We start from the raw sequence: 13,207 nt of genomic DNA, 5'->3' as shown, positions 1-13,207 counted from the left end.
TCTCTTTTGCCTACTGTTCCCTTCTTATAAGATGTTCCGACAACTTTGGAAGGTTCTCGTTGAACTGTCGTCCTGCTACCTCTGGATCCAGTTTCGAGATTGAGAAGGTTAGATGAACCTCGTTCCAATCCTTCTCGCAGGTAGGCAGGGCTAGAGACAATGGTTTGCATTCCTCTAGCGTAGGGCATGGTTTGCCTGCGTCAACTGCTTTTAGCATGCAGTTGAGAGCTTTGGCTGAAAAGGGAAAAGCTTTGGAGGAAGGAGCAAGAAAGGTAGGGTGCCTCTTGCTCAAAGCAGAAACTTTCGAATTTGTATAGCCGGCTTTCTTCAGGTTACTCATCAAGAAAGCTTACGTCTTGTCATGATCAAAGATCATGACCTCCTTGGGTTCCATCTCCTCTCAAGATGCTGATTCATCCCGCAATCTCACGAAATGGGTAAGCCGAAATGGTCGGCCAGAATTGGAGATCTTCGAGGGGTTTGGCCCCCATCTTCTCAGAGATGTAAAGTTTCCCATTCATCATGGGCATAAACCCCGCATACCTCCAGGGCTTGGTTTCGGAGCATTGGGGTAAGTCAGAGACTCTTGACATTCTTGTGAGCGCCGCTGAAAGCGGCCTAGCATTGCGCTTCTCTGACTTCCCTCCTCATCTCTTGCTGTTCCTTACGTATCATTTCCACCATTAGCTGCAGCCGTCCCATGAGTGCCTCACCCTTGGTTAACAGCGGGTCCGATTGAGGAGTTGGTGTCGAAGAGGTTGACGGCACAGGTTGATATGCTGTCATCGAAAACTGAGGGTCTTCCGATTGTCGATACGGATCCTTATTCCTCCTTGGGTGGCTGAGCCACCTCTTCTTCAGGATTTTCATGTAGAAGATCCTTTTTGGTGTCTGAGGACACTTCTGATATCCGTTCTTGATGGATGTCCATGTCTTCGAGAGCCTTGTTGATGTCAGCCTCTATCGTCAGTTGTATGAAAGGAGGCTTGACCTGAGCCTGAGGCACAACCGCGTCGGATTGGGCTTTAGGGAACAGAAGGCTTCTCTTCGCATCGTTTGGCAGGTAAGGTTCCGGAGAGTTCGTCTGGATCCCTCTTACCCACCTTCGAAGCGTTTCCCTCACAGTATCCCTTGACTCCGTTGTCTGGGGATCACCGAAACCATCGGTCATCAAGGCTGAGCAGACGGTGCAACCCTTCGGATCCCAATACTTCAGGGTTTCAGTTGCGATGGAGCAGGGGGCATGAGACCTGTACATCTTGTGGCCACAAAAGTCCCTGCTTTTGTGGTTGCAGTACATGACTGCACACTTCACCTTGGGCTCCTCCTGTAAGGGAAGAAAAAATGAAATGGTTTTGGGGTAATTCATCACACATAAATATATTCACATGCATTAAATAATAATCATTACTATTATTAATATAGCTTAGGATATTAAGCTAGAAAGAAAATAGAAAAGACACATATCTGTGTTTCCTGTCCTGGCAATTGCTGTGACCTCCCCCAATATTAATATTTTTAATTTCCTTATCAGGGAAAATACATGGTGGAATAGCTCTTATTATGTAGAGCTGAAGTTAGTGTATACTTACACTAACTCCACCACAAGTAAAATATTAATACTGCAGGGTAATTATTGGTGTTCCAATGATCTAGGATACATCAGAATGTTGAAGGAATGCTCCACCTCAATATTTGTTAAACGGTCACAACAATGGACTGTGAAAGGATACACAGAGTATGTTGGAAATTCATACTACTGTATTATTATATACTGTAGTTTTCTAACTGCTGTTTTTTTATACTGCAGGAATACTGGCTACTGTATTATCTTATACTGTACTGTGGTTCTGCCGGTATGCTACTGGGCTAGGCTAGTACCTGGTGGCACTAGCCGACAGAGAGAGAGAAAGAATGGAGAGAAGGACTACCATATTATTATAGTTTAGTACAATAATAGGGTTGTAGGGACTACTGTCTCTACTGCCTTCTTTCCAGAATGAGGTTTCAAATGGAAGGGGAGAGAATGTATTGATTCTAGCTTCCATCCAGCCACAATTTCTGTTGCCGGCTGCACTGCCAGTTACAGGGTTTGTGGATGGCAGTCCAAGGGAGGACTGAAGAATACTCAAAGTTGTAATAGGTTTCCCACCGGCAGCCGTCAGGGCCGGCTCAACCTTTCCTGGAGCATTGCTTCCGTTAGGGAGATGGTCGAAGCGGCAACCTAACCACCTTTGTAGGAGCCCGGCCGGTAACGCGGTCAGCCCGGAAAGCAGGGTGATTGTACGACACCGGCCACAGGGTTCGTGACAGCCTAGGACAGAAAGGGAGGGGAAAGGGTCTTATATTTTACATAGAAAGAAGGCGGCAGCTATGCTTCCTACTTTCGGCTGCAAATCAAGGAAACATGGTTTCCTATGTCGGCGCTGTCTTAGGCGGCATAGGAATAACGATTCCCTAGCTTGAGACATTGCCGGATATAAGACATGTCTTCTAGTCCATAAGGGAGAAAGGTGGCGGCAGTTGTGCTATCCATTTTCGGTTGAGGACTAGGGAAGCCGGGCTTCCTATGTCGGCAACAGTGTAACCGGCAGGGGAATGACTAATCCCCTATTGGTAGCATTGCCGGCAACAAGACAGAAAACGCTATCTCAGTCAAGCCGGAGTACACTACTCAATGGCAATGACGAAAGATAGGGTTATCGCCGGGGCTGGCGGCACTCAGGGGGAAAGAAGGGTTTATCCTCATTTCTCTAAAACAGAGGAGTATCGAATTATGATAGTAATTCTAGGAGATATTTATATCTCCGACCGAATTAATAAAACGATACCGGAGGTTAAACGGGGATAACGTAACTAAAGTATACTAAAACGCGTTAGGCTAGCCTAACTCGAGTTGGGATCTCGGTTACACTAGTACCACCAAGGCCCTATCGTATACGATCGAAACGTTTTATCAGAATAGGAAATATTACATGTGTAAATCTTATCTTCACTAGTATAATTTTGCCTAAATAGCTAGAATTTCTTTATAGCTAAATACCGGGAACGTCGTACTACTAACTAAATAAAGTATTTAGGGCGTACGACAGCGGTCCCAAAATGGCCGCCTCCAGTGCTGGCTCTGCTCCGCTTAACACACCTAAATTATGCTAATTTAACTGTGAGAAGGGAGCCAAAATTTTATGCACAGGAAAGATTAAATACTCAACTTTCCAGAGGATGAAGATGCTGGAGATTGTACAGTGAACCCTCGTTTATCGCGGTAGATAGGTTCCAGACGCGGCCGCGATAGGTGAAAATCCGCGAAGTAGTGACACCATATTTACCTATTTATTCAACATGTATATTCAGACTTTTAAAACCTTCCCTTGTACGTAGTACTGTTAACAAACTACCCTTTAATCTACAGAACACTTAATGCATGTACTACAGTACCCTAAACTAAAACAGGCACAAATATTAAAGGCAATTTTATATCATGCATTTCCTAAACACGCTAAAAAGCACGTTAAAAAATGGCAACCAATGTTTTGTTTACGTTTATCTCTGATCATAATGAAGAAACAAACTGGAGGTAGAGCTTTGCTTATTACCAAGACATATTTCCCATACTATTCCCTTAGAATTACATCACATCTTCCTACTTTAGATATATATATATATATATATATATATATATATATATATATATATATATATATATATATATATATATATATATATATATGTATACACAAATACATACCTACATATATACATACATACATATATACATAAATACATGCATACATATATATATATATATATATATATATATATATATATATATATATATATATATATATATATATATATATGTTACTGTATATATATGGGTTATGGAAAAAATCCGCGATGGTTGAACCGCGAAGTAGCGAGGGTTCACTGTATAGTAAAATTCCTTGAAAACAGTAACAAAACCGAGAGCAACGTGAGAGAACACCGTGCTTAATTGGTTACTAATAAAGGAATGGTTATGCCATAGTAATACAGGGAGGGGATCCACCGGGTAACCTTGATAACGGCTCCCCTTCAAATTCGCCATTCTTCCCCTTCAAAGCAAAACTCTATTCGGGGTGAAAATTGCCATGTGTCGTATCAAGAAATACGTCCCAATATTATGCGATATCCTTAAAAGTTATATTAAGGATACTCACGCCAGAAGTTAGAATTCTGGAAACCTGTGGTTAATTCTCTGGGAGTATCACTGTAGCCAAATATCCCTTAGAAAGCTACCTAAAGGAACCTTCCATCAGGACGACATGGCTGAGCCCAAATATATATATATATATATATATATATACATTTTTTTTTTCTGGGTCGACCTGTGATGAAAAACACCAAGAGCACAAAAAATTACGACCAAGCGAGCAAGTCCAAAACAGAAGGATGTCCTAGAGGGCGCTCATGTTAGGCGTCGGTGGCGTGGTTCAAGTGTGGTATCTAGGGCCTCTGTTATGGCCCTTCCCTTTGATGAAGGAATTATCTAAATGGAAGACAGCCTGTGAATAGTGGCTTTCACACGCCCCTGCTTTATACGCGACACCCACAAGGTGCTCGCGCGAGGGTAGTAACCTCTGTATTCCATGCTTTTATCTTTCTCTGGTATATTTGGAAGATTTATATCAGAAAAGTGTAAAGAAGGACCCTTTTCACCGGGCGTCACAGGTCTCTCCCCAGAAATAGATTTTTCCTTCGTCAAAATCCCTTTTATATATATATATATAAATTTATTTATTTATTTATATATTTATTTATATATGTAGCCAGACACATTGCTCTTTATTACATAGAGAGATTATTCATATGTTTGGTTTTATATAATGAAGTTATAAAGGATATGTCTTATGATTTCCATTAGGTTACCCACTTGCTGCTTTCTCATTACCTCTGGCAGCTTCACCTTGAACTTTAATGTTATGATCATTATCATGCTCCTCAAACCTCTTGAACCAATTGGTCACAAATGCTCCACCTTCACTCCCTTCCCCTTTTATTTTATTGGAGTCCAAATTTTTTTTTTTTTTGCTCTCTCCTGAATTACCTTAAGAGTCACTGAGATATGTCACTGACCGTTATTCCAGCCAAAGAACTTTCCATCTCATTAATGACACCACTATGCTGCTTCTTAAACACTATCGATTTTACAGGAGCAGATTCCTCCCCGTGTTTGGATACAGTCTTTATGTTTGGTAATCTGCAAGACTGTCAAACATCTAAGTTTGATTGTGTGGCAGATGCTTATTTTGGGCGTTTCTCCATTTTCTGCCTGGTTCACAATCTCTAACTCCACTTCCATGGTAATGGGTTTCCTTTTCTTTGATACACTACCATCATTGTTTTCCTTATGCTTGGGAGCCATGACGAAGAGCAAAATGTTATGGGGAAAAGTAACCAGCAAAGAGGAAATGATGATCCTGTTGGTATATGCTCAAGCACAGAGGCAATATAAAACCAGAACAGCTGAACAACGGCAACGGAGGAACCCTCAAATGCATTTTTTTTCGCTCAGGGACCACATTACTGTCATTTTTTCTGCCACCAAAACAAAGTATTGGTCCACCAGACTTGCACAAACTAGTCTCGTCATTCTTCAAAAGCTTTGGAGGTCGAAACACATGTTCCTGTTAACTTAAGGAGAGATGCATCGTAATCCGAGCACTACCTTTATACTTTATTCTTGATCATAATTAAACTCTTGACTTTAAATCTATTAAAGAATTATAAATTAACTGTATGTATATAACTATTTTGGTAGAATCAACAAAAGAAATGGCTTCTAAAGTTCTGTCTGACACTTTTACAATTTCATAGAATTCTTTAGCATAGAATGAAAAATTTTCCAATCTACAGTTGACTGCTTTGCTTGTTTGATCAGGAAATCCAAAAAGAATTAAATTTCTGATTCTACATGCTAAAATTTAAAATCACCTGTACATATGAATTGTGAGGGAACAACTCTAAAATTTAATTCATAACCTAAAGGAGGCCTACCAGATTATTTTTGGACGAATATATTTTTTAGGTAATGCAAATTAGTAAATTTGCCCAAAGTCATCTATGGCATCCTATCTATTATGATGGCAATTTGTAGGGTAAAATATCAAGAAATAACGGAGATATGAAGAATTTAAAACCCCGACCCCCTCAGTTTTTAAAAATGAGGGTGGTATACAGTAACTTATATTTGACCTAGACCTTATTTTTAGACAGCTATTTTTTACATTAATGAAAATGAGTAGATTCAACCTAATTCATCTATGGCATACTATTTATCATTAAAACTTAATTTCTATGTATTTTTACCCCAATACATATGGAACGAGTGCCATTTGTTATCCCCGGGAGTGTAAAAAACAAAAACCCCAAAAAAAAATACGCTGTTTTTCATAGTTTCACTTTTTTCCCATTCAAATGTTTATAACTTTCTTATTTGAAAATAAAATTCAAAGATAAGTATACCATTTTGAAGAAGAAAAATACTATTTTTTGTTAGGAATAGATTTTTTTATAAATGAAAAGCAAAGCACGGGAGTTCAGAATTTAACTTTTTCAACAAGAAATAAAAATATCCAAAACAATTTTCTTTCCTATTGTCAAAAAAATTATTCCAAGAGATCCTTCTAAATATTTTCTTTGTCAGTAAGATTTATTGCAATAGCTCTAGAAATAAGTTACTAGAGTTGATTTGAATTTTTTTTTCTTTAGTCAAATTGAAACTAATCAACCAATCATCTTCAAATTTTTTCAAAATGATTACCTATTACACATATTTGAACTGTATGAATGCTATCAAATTTTGATTGGAAATTCATATATGGCAGTTGCCTGCCTTAAGAAAAGAAATTTCCCAAGTATTTTCTGCAGAATTTAAGGGTAATGGCTGAACAGACTGTAAACCTAATTTGTTATGTCCACTAATAAGAGTTAACCAATTCTTTTTTTGATATAGACATTCCTCGCGAAAGTTTAATACACCATGGGTAGGAACCAAAACCTTTATTATATGATATCCATGAGATGGAGCAACACTAGCACTTGACTGTACTGCATACACATTCGTTACACCTCTTGTTGACATACCCAATTTGAAAGATAGATAAAGTATACACAAAGAGTTTTAAACATTCAACCTTTTCCTTCATAAAGAACTCAATATACTAATCTTTCTCTGCTTCTTTGGTGTATGTCCAACAACTCTCCTTCAGGGACTAATGTGCTGGTACTTTGGTATTAGAGTACAGTACTTAACAGCTTAAGATCAGGGGAAACCTGTTGTCATTCAAAGTTTGGTGCATAAGTTTTAATAAGCGATTCTATCTTTTCAAAAGATTAATATTAACCAACATGATGGAAACGGGTACATGCATGGAATAGCTAGCTGGCAAGACCTCTACCTAGGAAGAACAATTAGTAGAAAAATACACCAGCTCTGCATAGGGGACTGGCATAGCACGATCCACTGAAGAAGGAATAAGTTCTTACAAAGCATTTGGATCCTGAAAAACTTAATAGTTTGGACTATAAAAAGAGATTCTGATATTTATAGAAAGCTGTTGACTCAAGTATCAACTGAAAATTTTGCTATGCACAATAAATGGATCCATGCAACTAAAGAATGAATGAGAATTCAAGATGCTGGCTGCTGGAATGTGACATTGTTTTCAGTAGAATACTGTTCTATTTACCAGTACATTTTCCTAGCCAAAACAAAGCGATTTACGTATATGTCATGGAAAATTTATCGTTTATTTAATTTTTTTTTTTATTTTAATTAAAGAATGAACACCACATGAATTCTGGAAAGTTTTATTGGGATGAGCTTATATTCAGTATGAGTAATAGTGTATGGATAATTAAAATGCATTACAGTATTAACCAAATTTGTTGATGGTGTATATAAGGACAGAAATCTATGTGAACTTCATGGTATAGTATTTTTATTGCAAGTGGTTTTCAATTAATGTTACTGTTCTGTGACATAATAGGCAAAACTCTTATTAGTTACAACATCCAAGAATGCAACACGGAATTTACTACTTTCACGGATTAATATCATTAATGTAGCTAACTCATTTTGTACAATGTTCTTCTTAATTCATCATATCTCATCACAGAATAAGTCAGTTATGTTTGGAAATCATTAATTTTGGAATTGTTTTTAGCTGTCATGAATGCTTTTTAAATCATGGGCTTGGGTAGCACCAGATAATTACCCTCCAAACATATGTACTGTACAATGTGAAGTTTTTTTTTAGCCTTTTCTCTAATTATCATGAAGAATAGGAGAAACATCATTTTTCAAAGAATTCATGTAAATGGAGTTTATTATACCATACATTACTTTTAAGAAATTTTAAAGCTACCACAAAGTTGTTGTAGGATAGTATGTATATAATTATTTTCTATTTTCTTGCAGTGGATGAGAAAACAAAGAGGAAGCAAATGGAGCGATTGGTCCGGGATGAACTAGAAAAAATGGATGGTGATACACGTCCACCTACGGTGAGTAAAGCAGCAAACAATCCTATTATTTGATAAATATTTAAAATAATGAAGTAATTCTCCAATATGTATGAAAGCTCTTATGATGCATCTACTAACTTTTATCTTTACCACTATGTGGTATTGTATTAGGAATAAGCATAAATATTACATCACAATTTTTACTAATTGATATCCATTTTCTTTAGGTACCCCATTAAGGATACTCTTAATCATAAAACAACCTTAGTTTATAGATGAAGTTGCTAGGACTAATACTCAAAAAGCAAGCCTCAGGCTGCATTCATTACAGATCAGTAATTTAGATTGGGAGTTTACATAGTCATTATATAATTGTATACAATGATGTGCGAGTCTTAGGAAGTTGCGCAAGTTTGTTTAATGGAAGAATTAAAGCAGGAATTCTGTATATATCAAGTGATTTAAGTAAAAATTCTATACCAGTAAATAATTTTGTTCATGTGAACACAGTAAGCTGTAAATTTCATTCATAAGATTAATATATGTTATCAAATGGTAATACTTGTGCATATATATCCAGCATGTGAATGGATTGATCATTATAATGATAAGTAAGTCAATGTAATATTTGCCGAAACCTCAAGTTAAATGCAGTGTTGAAGCTGTGATATTTTGTGCCTCATGGATAGATCTTTCTAGCCTAAATTTAGAAAATGTCAAAAAGTACTTTTGAAAAATTATTTTGTAAATAGTATTAATCCTATGTTTTAAAAATCAAATCTTATCATGTTGAAAAGTATTCACGTGATCAGGGTGTCAACAGATCAAGTACAAAGTAATCAGTAATCCAGCCATTTGCACATGTTGACATTCTGGCATGTTTTAAATAGAAACTTAAGATATTAGAGTCTTATTTCAGATAAAGAGCAGAGATCTGTCCATTATTATAGAAACTGAAGTTAGTGTTCACCAAAGTTTTTCATTTCGTTTTCTGTTCCTAACAAACTTCGGGAGAAGCGATATTTACAATTGGAAATTTTTTGTTAATTTGATTAATTTATAAAGGTAAATTGGATTATTCTAATGTATTATGTAGACATAGATACAGTATGATGATTTTCAGAGAGGAGCAAGATAATATTTAAGTGAAAGAGTATTTCAAATGATAACCAAACACTATGTTATGAAACAGATATGGTATCTTTATGGGTTTTATATTTATTAATCTGTTCTGTCAAAAGGATTATTATAAAGATACACGATAAATGAAAGATTGATATTTTCGGTTAGCGTATCTTGAAAAATTTTCTGGTCATTTATGCTTTTTATTCATTAAGATTTTTATTTTTTTTATTTTAAGGAATCTTATTTTTAAGATACACATCACAAAATCATTAGATTGTACACAAAATTGTAAGTTGTAGACATTTAGTGCATTATCTTCTTCCTTGCTTCTGTCATATTTACATACATATCAGTAATCCAGCCAAATGTCTGAGGAAGGAAGAAGCATTTAAATTTTTTGATTCAGGAATAAGTATAACATTAATAATGACAATCTAATGTGAGTGATTGACATCTAGTCTATTTCTTATTGGCATGCTACTTTAATTATCTTCTAGTAGTTTATTTAAGTATTGTTTCATAAAGATATTAAAAAATAAATTATTTATTCACAGTCACCTGGTTTTCATGTAAATTACCTAACGGAAGGCATCCTTGTTATTAAATATAAACCAAATATTTTAATATTTTAGTAACTAAGTTGTGAAATAGAGAACACTAAGATATGTCTTATAATGTCTCTGAATCCAGAGAAATTTATCATCTTAAAACTTAAAATTCTTCACCCAAGTTCTAGATGCAACAAAGAGCGAGAAAGTGTATAAATAAGCCAAAATACCAAAATTTGCTGTTTTCTGTACGTTATATGTAAATGAGGAAAATTCTAGATTAAATCTTAAATTACATTTTGATCCACATCTATCTCAAAATAAAATAAATTATTCTTTATCTTATACCCAAAACTTTCACAAACTTTTATTTTTAATTCCATCCATAACTTTTGTGAAATATTTGAAGATAAGAATAGAAATTGTTCTGGATAGGTATATCCATCCACTGTGTCTCAAAATCTTCTTGACTCTTCCTTAATATAATATTTAGCCTATCTTTCTACAAAAGTTAAGCAAAATCCCTCGTGCTGACATGCAAATACATGGTAGAGATGGAAGTATTTAACTTTAGAGTCTTTAGTAATTATTAAATATGGGGTTTGGAGTACATAGTTCAACTGGCATCAAATAGAAAGTAAGTCAGGAAAAATGTGAAAACTTTTAATCCAACATTTTAATAAGAAAAGCAGCAGGTATTTAGACCTAACAGCATAGATGTAACAAAGCCTTTTAAGATTTCTCATCTTAATTTGTTTGGCAAAAACTTGCACTTGTGCGTGTTGCATAATGTTTTTCATAATTCCAACCATCCTTTACATCCAGACTGTACCATCCTGTTTGTAGTCCAAGGTATGCAGTCTTGATTTCTCTATCATAAGGCTCAATACTAGACAGTATTCTAAAAGTTTTTTTCCTGCTGAGAGCAGATTGTGGAATGATCTTCCCAATCTGGGAGTTGAATTGGTGGAACTCCAGAAGTTCAAAGTTGTTACAAATGCTTCTCTGTTGAATAGGTTAGCATGTCTCATTTCATAGTTTTCATATAACATTTATTTTAATGCTACTGATCCTAAAATATTTTGAGTATCTCTTTTATTACTTCTCATATATAGTTTGTTATTATTCTACTTCTTTACTGCACTGGGCTGTCTGTTTTTTCTTTTAGAGTCATTGGGCTTGTGTCATCTTACTTTTCCATCTATGGTTGTAGCTTTGCTAGTAATGATGATAATACTGTAATTGTGATACAGTAATAGAACTAGCTAGGATGTTTATAACTTGATTGTTCCAAAGTTCTCGTTTCATGGTACTTTCCTTCCATGTTGCCGTCCAACTTCTTTTAACTTTTACTTCATAGTGCAACTGCAGGAGTTTCTCTTAGTTGCACCTGGTATGCTGAATTGCCTCCCAGGCTCAATGCCTGTGTACTATAGGGAGGTGGAGCCTTTATAGCATTTCATGCAGTGCGATGTATAAATCATTAGAGTCTTTGCAGACTTCTTTAAGCCCTTGTTGCACCCATTTTCTAGCTTTCTGCTTTATCTCCATTCCTGCTTCTTTTCATCCATGTATCTTTTTAACTTCATTTTCACTTCATAGTGAGACTGGGCTTTTTCCCCACTAGCATTTCTGTGCTGAATGGGCTCCCTGTCTCTAGCGCTGGTTAATATATCACAATACCAAAATTTGTAAATCCAATGCAATCAAGATCAATCAATCAATCCACACAGCTTGTTGAGATCCACTCCAATTAGTATCTTGAAAATAACATAGTATTCAGTGCACATAATGCCAGGGGATTAGAAAACTTAACAAAGTTGACTTATAATCAACAAAAAGGATGCTCCCATATTGCTTGGACTTGCAGATAGATTAAGCAAGGTATGGAAATTTCAAGCACATTGCAAACCTATTAAGTGTTGCACAAGTGATGAATATGAGATAGCAATGATGAAGGAAAGAACAATTAAGTTTTTTGTCCAATATTCATTCTATTTTTGAAGATTTGCTTGTGCCTTTGAGGAAGCCATGTGCCACAGCCGTCTCCTAGTTACTTGCGAAATCATCTGAAGTAGGGCCTCCTTAATTAAAGGCAGTATCTCTTCAAAGGAACCATATGTTGTCCCAATGACATTTTTGTGGTAAGAATAAAGATAAATAGATACTAATAAATCATACCCAAAGATATAAAAAACAAGAGCAATCAGAGATTTCTGACCTCCGCCAAAGGTTAAAGGCATTGTCCATGGCCTAAGATCTATCTGTGGTGGAAATTTCGTCAAAACTTGCCAATTTGTTTTGTCATTATCTTTAAAAGATCAGAAAATGCAAATCCAGATCTGGATCATATCCAAAATTTAATAGGGATGTCCATGACCTAAAATCTATCTGTAGTGAAAATTCTGTCAAAATCTTTCAGTAGTTTTGACGTAATCCTGTCTACAGACGCACAGAAAAATAAATGAATAAATAAATAACCTAGAATCCAGATCCAGATCATCTCCAAAATTTAATGGGGTCGTCCATGACCTCAGATCTATCTGTGAGAAAAATTTTGTCAAAATCTGTCGAGTAGTTTTGATGTTATCTCTAAAATGAGGAAAATAGAATTCCGGATCTAGAATCCAGATCATCTTTAAAGTACAATGGGGTCATCCATGACTTAAGATTTATCTGTGGTGAAAATTATGTCAAAATTTGTTGAGTAGTTTTGACGTAATCCTGTCCTCTAACAGACAGACAAATAAATAAACTAGAATCCAGATTGGATCTGGATCATATCTAAAATTTAATAGGATCGTCCATGACCTAAGATCTATCTATGGTGAAAATTTTGTCAAAGTCCGTTGAATAGTAATGATGTTATCTTTGAAATGGCGAAAAATGCAAAATCGGATCTGGAATCCAGATCATCTCCAAAATTTAATGGGGTCGTCCATGACGTAAGATCTATGGCGAAAACTTCATCAAAATCTGTCAAGTACCTAGTTTTAACGTGATTCTGTTCACAGACACACGAAAAG

At 35.8% G+C, this 13,207-nt stretch overlaps 1 protein-coding gene across 1 annotated transcript in view; it reads left to right on the top strand.

Moving 5' to 3' along the window:
* The window catches only part of LOC137654680 (polycystin-2-like), a 93,693-nt gene extending 83,505 nt beyond the window's left edge, over positions 1 to 10,188 (top strand). Inside the window, exons 15-16 of the mRNA XM_068388549.1 lie at positions 8,462 to 8,547; positions 8,736 to 10,188. Coding sequence (XP_068244650.1) covers positions 8,462 to 8,547; positions 8,736 to 8,747 — 98 coding nt within the window. The 3' untranslated portion in view covers positions 8,748 to 10,188. The remainder of the gene's footprint in view (positions 1 to 8,461; positions 8,548 to 8,735) is intronic.
* Positions 10,189 to 13,207: the final 3,019 nt, after the last annotated feature.

This window comes from Palaemon carinicauda, chromosome 15 (assembly GCF_036898095.1).
Source record: "Palaemon carinicauda isolate YSFRI2023 chromosome 15, ASM3689809v2, whole genome shotgun sequence".
Classification (NCBI taxonomy): domain Eukaryota; kingdom Metazoa; phylum Arthropoda; class Malacostraca; order Decapoda; family Palaemonidae; genus Palaemon; species Palaemon carinicauda.
Note: the sequence above shows the minus strand (reverse complement) of the source record. Positions and strands in the feature narration are given on the sequence as shown.